This window comes from Parasteatoda tepidariorum, chromosome 5 (assembly GCF_043381705.1).
Source record: "Parasteatoda tepidariorum isolate YZ-2023 chromosome 5, CAS_Ptep_4.0, whole genome shotgun sequence".
In the NCBI taxonomy this organism is placed as follows: domain Eukaryota; kingdom Metazoa; phylum Arthropoda; class Arachnida; order Araneae; family Theridiidae; genus Parasteatoda; species Parasteatoda tepidariorum.
The window spans coordinates 605,177-620,726 of NC_092208.1; the positions used below are offsets into that span (position 1 = coordinate 605,177).

General features: G+C 31.1%; 1 protein-coding gene across 1 annotated transcript in view; it reads right to left on the reverse strand.

Annotated features, from left to right (window-relative positions):
* The window catches only part of LOC107445964 (serine/threonine-protein phosphatase 4 regulatory subunit 1), a gene marked incomplete in the record, with an annotated part of 99,486 nt that overhangs the window by 81,086 nt on the left and 2,850 nt on the right, over positions 1 to 15,550 (reverse strand). The window contains 1 exon segment of the mRNA XM_071180860.1: positions 12,069 to 12,285. Within this exon segment, the coding sequence (XP_071036961.1) occupies positions 12,069 to 12,285 (217 nt within the window).

The following is a 15,550-nucleotide window of genomic DNA, read 5'->3' on the forward strand; positions in this document are numbered from 1 at the left end:
TACGTAGCAATTTCAAAATTACCAGAAAATCAGTCGAAGACAGAAAAAAGTTCATACTATACAACTTTCTCTCTTTTTTGGTTCACTATATCCACAAAAAATAACATTATATGTGCATAGCAAGGCATGTGAGTGAACGTTTTGTTCACTATATCCGGGAGTTCACTATAAACCATGTTCACGACAGCGGGGTTTGACTGTATATATATATACGTACGCAAGCATTGTGATGGAATGAAAAATAATTAAATCTGATACTACTGTAGTAAGTCCTTTTCTTTTAAATACCACTTTTTCAAAAGCTAATGCAATTTAAATTGCGCCCCCTCCCGCCCGCAAATTTTGTACAACTCATTTTGCTATAAGTAATGACTAGTCCATTATAGAAAATTTTCCCTATTTCGAAACCTTATTCATATGATCGAGCTTGAGTTCATGTCGCAAGTCACACAAAAAAAAAAAAAAAAAGAGAGAGAGAGAGAGAGAAATTAGATGTCACCTGTCATAATATTTAGACTGAAATTTTTAAAAATATGAAAAACTTACTTCAAGAAAGATGAGAACTGTTTCTTAAAGACTTACATAATTCGCAATATATCGTTAACCAGTCAAATTATTACTTTACTACTTCTTTCTTACTATGTCACACATTTTGTTTCGTAAAGTTTAAATTTCCTTTACAAATTCAGGTGACTTCTCGTTTTGTCACAATTAACAATTTCATAAAATATGCTTACGTAAAACTATAATAATCGCATATATTTTATAAACAAAAAGATTATTATTTTTTTTTTTGAAAGAGAGAGAGAGGGGTGTGTGTGTGAGAATAGCAATAATGGGGGTTCGCGAGCAGACTCTCCTAGTATATTCTTTCATATACAACAGAAAATGAATTCTAAGTAATAACAATTTTTCAGATTTGTTTCATTGCATTTTCATAAAAAATTATTTTATCAAAAATTTGTTTTTGTTATGGCAAAAATCATTTCTTTTTATTTAAAATAACTTTATTTTACAAAGAAAATATATTAAAATATCGATAAACATTAAATAACTTTTAATAATCTTTTAATCAACTTTCACACTCAAATAGATCGTTTAGTTCTAGAGAGCAGTTTAATCTCCATCCTTTTGCGCTATTCATTTTAATGCATATTTATAAAATAGAGTAATAATTTATGTTGATAAGTAGCAGTTCATTTATACATCAGCGCCGCCCTCATAAGCAAGCGGCATAGCACTTTTAATTTTTGGGTCAAATCATGTATGTGCTGATATATGTACATAATCAAGTGCATATGATGGCAAACGTCATTTCATAATTTTTATTATACTTATAGTTGTCAAATTTGCAGTTCATTTAAAAACCAATGACATAAATATAATAATTATACTTGGTGAAAAGTAAACTTGAAATTCTTCGAAGCCGTTAAGATACATTACTTAGATTTTATTACAAATCGTGTTTATTTTTTATTTTATAACCGTCGTAGAACAGCCTACACAATTTTTGGTTTTCGACTACTAATGTTCAACTTAGTAGCCTTGTCATTTTGAGCCCAATCCAGAAGACGAGGGAAATCCTGGATGATGCATTGGGAGAAATTCGCCATTGATGGAACAAAACCGCATTTGCATATCATGGAAGGGAAAACCACGGAAACCTTCCACGGCAGCAGGGGAACTCTTAACATATGATTCCGTCTACCACTGAGGATATTATTTTACTTCAGCAGCACTGTGGTCGGTGCAAGCTGGATGTGAAATTCGTATCGACCAGCCATTGCCGGAATTCGAACCCGGTTCATCTCAATGGAAAGCGAACGCTCTGAGCCATTACGGTACTACATGTTTCACTTTATTACCAAGTAGCCTATGGGAGTCGAAGATTCGTTTAAGGGAAAATTTATATTTTGCACCCAACGTTTATAGCAGGGTTGGCAAGTTTTTGTCACATGGCGGTTTTTACCGTCATGTCAAAAACCCTGTCTTGCCCATCCAGTTCCGCATTCATTGAAAGAATCTTCTCGAATTTTGGACTCATCCATACTAAACTCAGAAATCGACTGGGCAATGAAAAATGAGCAAGTGATTAGTCACTTGCTATCGTATGCTTCGGCACAGTGACCCCGACAACTGAACATGTAATTTTGTTTGTAATTCAGTTTTGTTTAATGTGCTTTTTCAACTGAATAAAAGGTTTTAACTTGACAAAATAGCAGTAATTCTTGACTTAGAGTTTGTTAGTAGTTACAAGTTTTGAAAGTTTTGTTTAGCTTATTTCTAATATTTAAGAAATGCCAAATTTTAAATTCTTCTTTTTAGTTCTTGAATTTATTAACAGTTCCAAACTCTTTTGTTTGTTTGCTTGTTTATTTCTAACAATTAAGAAGTGCAAAATTTTGAATCCTTTGCAAATCAAGCTATAATGATAAAAGTAAGTATCACTATTTTCGATAAGTATACTACAATATTTCTGTATGAATGTATATCCTTCTATAAGGATACATATGTATATAGTTGCAAAATCGATAGCAATCATTTACAATATTCATTTTTAAAGGCAATTATGGGAAAATATATTGTCCGCTGTATGCCATAAATTAAAGAAAATAGTAGGTTTTTGACTGTTTTTACCACTGTCATGTCAAAAACCAGTTTTTGACGGCAAAAACCCAACCCTAGTTTATGGCCCGCTATTTTTCAGAATAAAACCATTCCCAAAAACTGATTCTTGCAACAAGAAATTTTGTAGACCTCTTAGTACAGATTATGGCTGTAAAGACCTAACACTTTTTCTTTTATTTTCTAAATTCGATTTTAAATCAGTTTCAAATTTTGCTAGTAATAAGACTTTGCAATGGTGATAGCAATTTTTCTCTTTAGATAACTCTTACTATAAATCAAAACTTTTTTTGAAACATTCTTTAATAATAATTAACAAATACAGTCAAGTCTCATTTTAATATAAGCTTATCCCTTTTAAATTGTAATTATAACGACCGCATCTCAAGAATGAGGGGCCTNATAGCAAATTTTCTCTTTAGATAACTCTTACTATAAATCAAAATTTTTTTTGAAACATTCTTTAATAATAATTAACAAATACAGTCGAGCCTCATTTTAATATAAGCTTATCCCTTTTAAATTGTAATTATAACGACCGCATCTCAAGAATGAGGGGCCTCTCGTCCTCTCTGTGCGTGGATAATACATGGGTGTATGTATACACACATGCGTACATACAAGTAGTATATACTACAAGTATATATTGTTGCTTTGAAACTAAAGCGTGGTAACTCGAAAAAGAAAGTTTCTCAGGAGAGCGATTTCTAACTTTTCCCACTAATGCAAATCGCGCCAATGCGATAATGATTTATCTACTCTCTAAATTAATTTTATGGAACTATGAAGATAACACGTTGTTTATCTAAAAGGGTGATTGTTTTTACACAAAATGACCCAAATATCTTATTTTTCGATTTTTTTTTTTGAGTTACTACGGTTTAGTTTCAAAGCGACGATATATTAACCAGGTTCGAATTATCTTAACCACACAAAATGACTATCAAGAATTCAAACTTGCAATTGTAATTTCATGATTCAAATTGATTTAAAACTAAAATAAAACTTAAAAAAGAAATTGTTTATTCGCAAATTATTTATCTCTTCTTGAACAGAGTTTTTTAAAAAAATTATATTTCACCACTTCTTTTATTCTGTCCTCTGAAATTGAAAATTTTCCCTATTGGTCAACAAAAGAGACGTCTATACTATGGAGGGGTGTGTGTGACTAAGGGATGATTTGGTAGCTGTTTTCACCCATGGAAATTGTTAAAGCTAGCTTAAAATAGACATTTTTTTAGAATTCAGAAATATATACATATTTTTTAAATTGTAAATTTAACAACACAAATATTGAGGGTCATCTTAGAAAGGGATGTGTCCTTTCATTTATAAAATGCGAGATGACTAAAGCCTCCTTTGCAACCCCCCTCCCCCCAGTTCCAGGGTCCCTGTCTAATAACCAGGCTATAAAAGTAAGTAGAAATTTTTTTTTTTAGTAAAACTATTTTAATACAGCTGGTTTGCAAAATAAGCTCTAACTATTCTAAATTATAAACTATTTATCATTCTTTTTATTAGGCAAAACTAACTGTCCTAAATATATATACCAGGGGTCTCTCCAGACATTTTGTGAAAGATCCGGTTTTTGTAAAATTGTGAAAAAATGACACGTAATGTGAGAAACATAAAATAAACGTTAAGTCACATTCTTTCAATCAGGGTCCTGCTTCTATGAATGTGTGCAAATAGGGTCCGGCTGTTGCAAAAACCCTTTTCCAAGGAGTTTTTAAATTGTAAATCGATACAAGATTATACTCAGCACTGTAAAATTATAATTAAAAAAAAAATTCAAAAATAAACAGCAATTGCTGCTTTTAAATTAGAGATGCAACATATAGATTATTGGTATTTAGCCTATACTGCTGAACGCAGAATAATCATTTCGGACGAATAATGGAAGAAGCGTCTGCCGAAGGCAAAACTTAAATCGTTTACATCCATCTTTCTTGTTTTTCGCCCTGGGAAGGGTTTATTCGATTAACAAAACAATAATGAAGATAAACAAATTTGTGAAGGGTCCGATTAAAAGAAAAATCATTTTGTGAAGGGTCCGTTTTTAAGTTAAAATATTTTATGAAGGCACTTAATAAAATATTTTAAAACATTTTATGTATGCACGTTATCCCTGTATACACGTTATAATTCTTAAAAAAAAAAAAAAAAAATTCTTATTTTCTTACCAGTTTTTGAACTTTTCAACCTTGGTGCATATAAACATTCAGCTCTGCTTGTGTAGAAATTAAGAAAATTTAATCACTGGTCCAAAAGAATCCATAACTTAGAATCAAGAAACAAAATAGATTGAACCAAACTTCTTCATCGGCGCTACAGCCGAGCGCAGGCCGAGACTTTCTCCATTTATGTCCTCCAACCAGAACCATTTGGAGTAAGAATTTGCATCTTTTTAGCTACATTCCAGTTTCTTTTTTATTATCAAGTACTTTTTGGTCTCTTCATTTTTGAAATGATTCAAGATCTGAATCGTATTGTCGACAGTCTGTATGATTTGATTACTCATACAATATTTCAGTGTCGATATTCACTTCAAGAATACATTTAATTCTCCGATTGTGATTTGTTTTTATTTATCAGGTTTGCAAATGGAGAGGGAAATTTTCTTTCAAATTACTTAGTGTCTAGCCATATAACATTTATTAGCATGCCTTTTAAACTAGGGGTACACAACCTATGGGCCCGCAGACCTATGGGCCGCTTAATGCGGCCCGCAGACTGTTCATGTGTCGTCCGTGGGAACTTTAGAATACAATAAAAAATTTCTTTTAATTTGGTTTTTGTTTCAACATTATAAATTTTATTTTATTAAATATTTAATTCAAATTTATATTACTCTGACGCCCGGTGGCTGAGAGCTGTCGTGCCACAGGTCCCTGGTTCGATCCTCGGGCCGGGCAAGGTTGACTCAACCTTTCATCCCATTAGTGGGTCGATAAATGAGTACCAAGCATGCTTGGGAACTAAACACTGGGGGTTCAGCGTTCGGTTGACCACCTGACCGGAACATCTGCTCCTGCACCCCAGGTCAAGAAAGCTGAGATGGGTACAGTAGGCCTTGGCCCTCTATGGGCTGTCACGCCACTGAGTTTAGTATATTACTCTATAAAATGCATACTTTTTTGCATTTTCATTCCATAAGCTGCTTTTTGGTTAGAATTTATACCCCCTCCCCCCAAATATTCACGTTACGTATACAGGGTGCGTAGCCAAATCTTTGAATCAAAAATAAGCACTTTTTAAAAACTTTTCAAGCACTTTACAAAAATTTTCAAGCACTCAAAAAATTCATATTCAATCAGTGATATCATTGAAAAACAAAAACTTTTTATATACAGTTTTAGCGTTAAAAAAAACCCAAAAAGAAACAGACGTAAATCGAAACAATCAGTACTTTCCCACATCACCGAGTGAATTCAACCTGACCCTGAACTCGGAACAAAAGTACCCGTACCCCCTACGTCAAGAAAGTGTTAGAAGTAAAATAAAATAAACAAGAATAAAATTAAAATAAATTAAAAAGAAAAACATTTTATAAGGATCTGATATTCTCCATTCGAATTGGAGTACTCGGGTTTCGGTTTCAAGTGTGCGTGCATGCGCAAGTCATAATGTGGGTACGACATGAAGTCCGCGTGAATGATTATGTAGCTAACACCCCATTTTTCGTGAAATGCATGGGATCCACCAGATATCACTGAAAGGAAAAAAATTATTCGAAAAAAAAAGCACTTTTTAAAAACGCCAGCTGAAAAATGCACCTTTAAAAGCTTTTAAAAGCAAAATCCCCAAAAAAGAACCTTTAAGTACTTTTTACAAATGCTACGCACCCTGATATATATAAGTATTTGATAAATTAATTATTGTGAAAAATGGAAAAAGTTATTTAAAAAATATATCAGTATTTTTAGTTTTAATAATATTCAAATAATTAAAAGTATTTAGTTTTCTGCAAATATGTTAAGTTTACTGATAAAAATATTTCGGGCTTAGAACATTAATGTTTAGATAAAAATGATAACATTTGCCTCTAACATGACTAAATATGAGTGTCGTTAATCTACGTGCAGTGCAAGTGGCTCTTCACTCAAAAAAGTTGCGCACCCCTATTTTAAACCAATGCAATAACCTATTATTCAATTCCTACCATTAGTTCATATCTTGTTCACATTTTCAATCATTCATAAAATACTTCTCATTCATCCACTCAAGTGTTCAAGTAAATTTTTTTCAAACTTGTAGTGGATCACACGTGATGTTAATACAATTTTTTCAAATACTAATTCATTCATTAAATTTAATTAAGTTTAGTTTTATAGGGAAGAAAAAATTGCAATTATTTAATCAAAAGTAACTAAAATATAATTTATCTTCGTTCACTTCAATAGGAGTTGACTTTAAATTTTTTTTATGCCACTTGTTGCAAAGTAATTTGAAAAAAAAAAACGCTAGTATAGCCTTTATGTTTTGAAATTTTATCATGTTTTAGTAAACAAGCTTAATGATACATATTTCACCTGGTACTAATTCTGAAGAAAGCATGTGCTGGGCTGTTGTACCACTGAAGAAGAGGAGGAGGAATGATACATATTTAACATAACATTACCCTACACTGTTAGAATTTTCATTCCAAAATAATGGTAAAATAACAGTTGTCCGTCCATCCGATTAACCAAAAAGTTTATGGTAAGGAATATCTTTCTCCTTTGCGGTTTTGAAACCGTTCACAACCAATATGGTTATAAAACCATGAATACTATTATACACTACAGGGCTCGAAAAACAGCCCGTCCTCGACGGTCAAAAATTCTCCGCGGACAACGAATTTCTCGAATCCGACGGCCGCGCGGACGGCCATTTTCCCGTTAATGTTCGTGATACATTTTTCAATTTTTGTTATCTTACAAGAGTCTTGTAAGTTACAAGGCTGCAAAATGACCCACAATACAGCAACATACTGCGCATATATTGATGTTTTCTCTTTCTGGGAGTACTGCAGCGGTTGAAAGGTGCTTTGCAGCAAACTTACAAAAAAACACAATACATACTGGTCTTAAACAAGAAGCTTTAAAAGCAATTATGAACATCTACCTAAATGGAAAACCCCTTTCAGATTTCTGTTCAGAAACCTCTGTAAATCATAGGCTTGATTGTGGAACTGGCAAACGTCATATTTGATTCATTTAAAAAAAGCAGTACCCTCGGATAACTTGACCTTTGTCATTTAAATTCTTTCATAAAAGAAATACTAGGTTACAATTAGTAACCTAGTATTTCTTTTATTACTGTATAATGTAATCCTAGCAACGACTCATTCATTGTGCAATTTATATGTTTGTAATAAATAGGAGAAAATTATATTTTTATTTATTGAAAAGAGACGGGTTAGTTTCAACGGAGGATGGGTGCATTGTTGGGCAAGCCGTCCTCGGGGACGGGTAAAATTTCTGAGTTTTTTCGAGCCCTGATATACTAATAATACTTGGAATATAAACCTCTCTATGCTCGCAAAAGATTCGCTGAAAGGAAAGCTCTAACGTTGTGAATTGTTTTAAATAGGACATTCAAAATTGTAATAATAGAAAAACAAAGAAATATAAATTTTTAAATTTAAAGATACATTACTGAGAATCCTTTACTATTTTAAGGTATTAAAATTTACGCATTTATTAACCAGGGACGAACGCAAGGGAGGGGTTTAGGGGTTTAAACTGCCCCCTTGAGCTCAGACAAAATGGCAAAAATAAAAATTTTTGTAGAAGTTATGAGGGCTATTATTTTTTAAGACTATATATTTTCATTAGCCTTATGCCTACTTTTATTTTTAACGGTATTTCTCAGAATACTGAAAAAACATTTACTATACATTTGATATGGTACTTTTAAAACTTGGTGGTACTTTTAAAACCAAATTCACGTGATACTGTTACGGGCTGGTTCGCAAGAATGTAGCTACTTCGAATTATTTTGATAAAAAATCACGAACTGAAATTAGTTAGGTGACAGCATCTAGAACCAATGCAAGTTTTTCTGTTGAACAGAAATGCCATAATTCCGTTGAAGAAAACGTTTCTAGCGTAACAAAATCTGATGAATGTGAAAGTGGCCCTCAAAGTGTTACTTCCCACCCATATGACATTGGACATTTTTCAGAAGATATTTCATTATGTTCTTAAACTTAAAAAATCAAATCAAAATTTAACTAAATAATGCTGTCTAAATAAAAAGTCAAAATTGTCTAGCTGAAGAAGGGGAAATAATAGAGCTTTATTACATACTCAAATTTCTTTTAGTAGTTTCAGAAAATTATGAACACCCCCCTTGAAAAAATTCTGCGTACACCACTGTTATTAACTATTTATTTTTTCCTTCTTTTAGATTAACTTGATATTATAATTTAGTTTCAATGTGCTTGTTAAAATAATATTAATTAAAAAAAACTATTGCAAACTATAACAACTAAATAAATGTTCCCTTTTCAATAGCATAACTAAACTAACTAAATAACAAAACATAACTAAAAGAAGTAAAAAAAAAAAAAATATATTTTTTTTCAATATAATTTTTTTAAACAATTCCTACTTTGGTCAAAAAAGAAAATTCTTATTTTAGTTACTTTTTATTAAATAATTAAATTCTTTTTCCTCCCATATAAAACTAAAATTAGTGAATTAAATTTAACTAATAAATTAATATTTGAAAAAACTGTATTAACATCATCATCCACTACAAGTTTAAATAAATGTATTTAAATGTGAGTGGATGAATAAAAAGTATTTTATAAACAATTGAAAATTTGAACAAGAGGTTAATATATATATAGGGAGAGTGAGAACTGGAAAAGAAGGTATTGGAAAAAAAAAGAAGAAAAAAAAGGCGTATGGTATCAGACAATTATAAAAGTATAAATTAGGTGGCGTGAAACACACATGCTACCACGTAATGTTCTTTATTGAATTTATCTGACACAGCGGATATAAAATAATTAAATATGCAAATGTGCCCCATAAACTAATTTTTTGTTCTAGTTAGTCATTTAGCTATTTAGGTTCTATTGTAGATAAAAAAGGTGGAAGTAGTGAAGATATTAGACAGAGAATAATCAAAGCAAGAACATGTTTTAAGGGATTACATAGATTTTGGAGAGTCAAATATTGAAATAAAGACAAAAATAGTTGTTTACAAAGCTATTGTTAGAGCAGTACTATTATATGGCGCAGAAACCTGGAAACAGACTAAGATCGAAATACAAAAATTAGAAACCTTTCAAAACAAATGTTTAAGATTTATTTTTAAAATTTTCTGGCCTTACAAAGAATCAAGTCAAAATCTATTAAAGAAAGCTATAATAAAAACAATGGAAGATGAAATAAAAAAACGAAGATGGAGCTGGCTCGAACATATCCTTAGAATGCCCAAAGAAAAAATTTAATCTGTTGCGCTTACATGGGCCCCTGATGGTAAGAGAACAAGAGGAAGACCCAGACTTACCCTCCAGCGCATGTTTTTGGGCGAATTAAAAGAATGTGAAATATCTGGCTGAAAAAAACTGTATTAATTATCCACTGCAAGTTTAAAAAAATGTATTTGAACTTGAATGAATAAATAAAAAAGTATTTTGATGAACGATTGAAAAAGATATATTGGGAGAGTGCGAACTAATAGCAGGAATTGAATAATAATTGCATTGTGTAAAGATTTCAATGAGTCTATTTCAAAATTCCTTGACAAGATGAAATATCTTGAATAGAATAGAAACAATGAAAGAAAATAAAAAGTTAACAGGATAACTCTCTCCTTTTGCTTCAAAAATTCTAGTTAAATGAAATAATTGTTAATTTTACTAAAAGATTTGCACTTTTTGCTTAAGCTTACCATTGTTTACTCCTTTCCCCCCTTTAAAACTCGTCAGTTTCCCTCGAAACAAAGAACTTTCCGCTAGTTAAATATATAATCATAAAAATAATTGCTATAAAACATTAATAGCAAATATAAAAATCGTAATAGTTAGTCAAATATAATAGTTTTATATGAAGGAATATTGTGTTGTAAATTGTGACAAATTGAAAGATTTAAAAAAACAATCAACTGTTTGTGAAAGAAAAAAAAAAGTAAATTCAGAAATATAGAGATTGTGTGACTCAATACGAAAAATGGGAAATAATTTTAATGGTCAGACTCACTCATAATTTCTAACTCCCTATTAATTTATATTCAAAATAATGATTATTGTTTACTAAAAAATAGTTTAATATCTTTTAAAAGTGTTTAAATGAGTCGTGCCATGAAGTGCAGTTCGTCCGAAGCGGGGAATTTTTTAGAAACGAGCATAAAATAAAGTAATTTACAGAATATTTTAAAATATTCAGAATTCCATACTTATTTTAAAAAATAATAACAAAAAAAATCTACAAGGAGTGCATTTGAGAAAAAAGGTGCCGTTTGGCAGACAATTTTTTACTAGCCATTATATTATATTAGCTCAAACAGTGGAGATCTTTCATTTTGTCCTTTATCAAAGAGCACCTTTACTTAAGTTTCACTAACAACAAAAAATAATTTGGAAAATATCTATGGCTTCAATATGTATAGATTTTCTGTTCCCTTAATCCATTATTGTCGTCTAGAGTGACTTTTGCTACACAAATCTAAATATCGATTCATAAATCTTTTTTAATTAAATGATAGAAAAAAAACAGAAAATAAAAGTCTAGTACTCTTAAGGTAAAACACCGATTTGTTGCCGAAAGATAAAAAATAAATAACCATAACTTAAAACGCAACAACAAAATGCAGCACTGCAAGCAAGGTGTGTAGTCAAATCTTTCACCAAAAAATAAGTATCTTTTAAGCCCTCAAAAAATATTTTGAAGCACTATATACATTAACAAAATGCAAAATAATTTTCAAAGACTTTACATATCATGATAAAATAACTAGTTTCAGAGAACGAACTCTTTTCTTGATTATATTAGCCAGAGATTTTCTGGTTCTAAAAATGAGGGTGGAAAATGAAGCCAGACATTGAGAATATCTTGCAAAATGTAGCAGAGTTACACACGAGAGCGCTAGAATCTCACCGAACTCAGCTCAGTATACGCACACACTGACTCGCAAGTATTTCATCAAACACGTAAAATGATTGCCGCTTTTATACGCTTTGGTCCGACGGTAGGCTGAAATGGATTGTGATTGGTTAATGAAATATGAAAACGTTGAATAGAACAACGTGAAAGGCACGCTTTTGCACAATATGTACTGAAAATTGACATGGTAAAAAGAAAAGAGAAAAAAAAATTCCCATATTCAATAAAGGAAAATCAAGCACTTTTTAAAAACACCCCATGAAAAAAAGCACATTTTAAAAATGCTATGCACCATGTTAAGTGATGGACTAACACAAGTTTTTTGAATAGATAAAGACTCACCTGTTATGCAGATAATAACTATTAGCTAATTCTTCCAGGGTAAGAAGAGCTTGATTATTACAGTAAGAGTTGATATCTTCCTGATCCACATCATAATTCTTAGAATCATCATCATCTGTCTTAAAATCATCATCACCTTCTTCCTCCCTTTCATTGGTATTCTCAGCCTCTTTCCAAAATCCTTCCATTCCCTTCATTAGGCTTATTTCCTTTGTAGCTAAAAATAAATTGTTTATACCGATTATTCCTGTTCAGGAGCCTATAACATATTGCTAATTGAGATATGTGCCTGAATTCTAAACAATATAATTTTTTTTTATTTTAAAAAAGGCAAATTTTATTTTAGTTACTCTTTATTAGACAATCAAATTTTTTTCTCTAATACAAAACTAGAATGAATTAAATTTAATGAAAGAATTAATATTTTGAAAAACTGTATTAACATCAAGTGTTAATACAATACAGTAGGGAACCGATTATCCGGAACGATCGGGACCATCCCTATTCCGGATAACTGATTTTTCCGGTTTTCTGAATCGCTACAAAAAGCCATTTTTTTATTGTTAAACCCAACTAAAAAAAAATTTTTTTTTGGGAAATAATCTTAAAAAGAAGAAAAAACGATGAAATAATACACTAATGATTATTTCCAAAATGATGGTAAGGTGAACATGTTTCAAAACAGAAAGAAAAATCCTAAAATCTTATAAGGAAAAAAAAATTTTGTTTAAAAAATGGCGGGAAAATTTATCGAATTTCGTTCCGGTTCTTTGGTTTTCCGGTTTTCTGATTTCCGGATAACGGGTTCTGTACTGTACAGGTTTAAAAAAATGTATTTGAGCTTGAATGGACGAATAAAACATATTAACGATTGAAAATTTGAATGAGACATAGGGAGAGCGTGAACTAATGGTAGGAATTGAAAAAATAGTGAAATGGAAAAGAAAATAATGCCCTTAAATGAGAAATAAATAATTTATTGGTAAACAATTTTGTTTATTAATTTTGTAGCAACTTGCAAGCTTGAAGTTAAAATTACAAATTCAAATTCTTGATTGCCATTTTTGTGAGAGTACAGATCATTCGGATCTATTAATACTAATATTTTTACATGCAGAGAGAGGAAGAGACCCCCCCCCTTTTGAGATACTTTTGGCGAAGGTGCACTGAAGAAGGTGGAAGTGAGAAAAAAAAAAAAAAAACGGTAGAGCAATGGAAAAAGGACTTAACCCCTTAACGATTGGTTAATTTTCAAGAAAACGGTCATAAAAGAGTATTTTTTTTATCCCTGGAAATTGATTAGTGATGACACCTAGTTTAAAATAAACTAACCATCTATAATTACCTTAAAAATATCCTGGTACTGCCATCTGGTGTGTAAAATGAGAAATAAAATGCTTTCTGAGCAAAAGAATTGAATTAGTTTTATTCTTACTGGTGCGTTACTACTGAACACTCCAGCCCGAAAATATCACAGGAGCGAGAAATAGAGAGCGAAACATCTCTAATTATCTCTAAACATCTTTAATTATGATAAAACCAGTTTGTTTCTCAAGATAAAGCACACAAAAAAAATATTGGTATTTAAGAGGAAACCCTGCCATGGTGGAAAAAACAGTAAAGAAAGATAAATTGCTTTACTTTGTTGTAAAGCAGATGCGACTTCATCATCGGCAAGTCGAAAAACCATTGCTGTTTTAAAAAACATACAACGCCTTCCACAAGAGTACTTCAACAATTGAGCAGCGTGGATGACTTCGAAAACTTTCTTACCCTTCTCTCATGTATTTGAAAAGTAAATGCAAAAAAGTAAATTTTCCGATTTAATCAATATCCAACTCATTCGGGAGATATGCTATGTTTTGCCCAGATAAAATTAAATTCTTTCCTTCCCGCACACTGTACAAGTAAGCAACAGCCTTTATTTAGGTACAATCCGTTGCTTAAAGTGCACTATATGAGAACTTTGATATCTTGCCGAACTAGAAAGTGGCAACCAATGTAAAGTTGCAATGAACATGGCATGTGCTGCACAGAGAAGTAGTGGAGATTTTAGCACAAGGAATTGCTTCCAAAAATCTGCATTTCTTCAAATGAAAAAGTATCAAATGAACAAAGTTATGTCGATCTTAGTGATGACAAATGTTGGCTTGTTTCTTTTACTGAATTGTTGATGATAGTTTGATGAAAGCAGAATAAAGAGATGTTGAACACATTGCTAATGAAATAGCTGATAACGATAACAGAGAGGGTAGCCAAATCTTTCAACAAAAAATAAGCACTTTTTAAGCATTCAAAAAATATTTTTAAGCACTATATACATTAACAAAATGCAAAATTGTTTCCCAAGACTTTACAGGATCATGATAAAATAACCATTTTTTGACAAAGAACTCTTTCCTTGATTATATTAGCCATTATAAAAGAAATAGAGATATTTTTCGGTTCAATATCAGACGGTGNTCAGAGGGTGGAAAATGAAGTCTGAAATTGAGAATATCTTGTAAAATGCAGCAGAGTTGCACATGAGAGTGCAAGAATCTCACCGAACCCAGCTCACGCGCGGAGTCCCAAGCATTTTATCTGACATGTAAATTAATTAGCGCTTTCATACGCTATGGACCGACGGGACCCCAATATAGATTGTGATTAAATGAATTGTGAAAACGTTGAATAGAACAATGTGAAAAAAATGCTTTAACATAATAAGTGGCGGAAATCGACATGGTAAAGAAAAACAATCTCATTTTCGAAAAGGGAAAATAAGCAGCTTTAAGGGCTTTTAAAAAACAAAAATCGAAAATAAGCACCTTTAAGCACTTTTTAGAAACGCTACGCACCATGGATAAAGATGAAGAAAAACTTCTTCCAAATTATACAAAAAAGCGTAAGACACTATTATTGACTTTTTGCAGTTTAATTCAGCTACTGAAACTCCCTTTTCTAATTAATAAGAACTAAAAAAACTGCTTTTGAAATTCATTGACAAGAACGAAACATCTATTATGAATTATCTTTTAAGAAAATATATTGTAATAAAATAATTTACAACTTTTTTTCTTAGTATAGTTACAGTAAATACCAAACCATTAAAATCATTAACAATTTATCTTAAAGAGAAAAAAAAATCACTTTTAATCATGCTTTTATTGCAAATTAGAATAGGCTTTTTATTTAAACACTTTCTTCTGTTGCTCCCAGCCCATAAGTAAGAATTTACTATAATTTTAAACTTTATAGTAAATCAAAACAGCATGTTAAGAGTCACTGATTAAAATCACAAACACTCTCTTTTTAATAATAATAATTAAAAAAGTTTAAATCACTAAAGAAAAAAAAAACTTGCTGAGGTAAAGATTTTCATATCAAAGGACCATAATGTTTTATAATATTCACTCATATAAGACATAAAAAAAAAATGATAAAAATAAGCTAGTAATTTACGTGTGTCCATTATTTGTGTTAGGAATCTTATTATATTT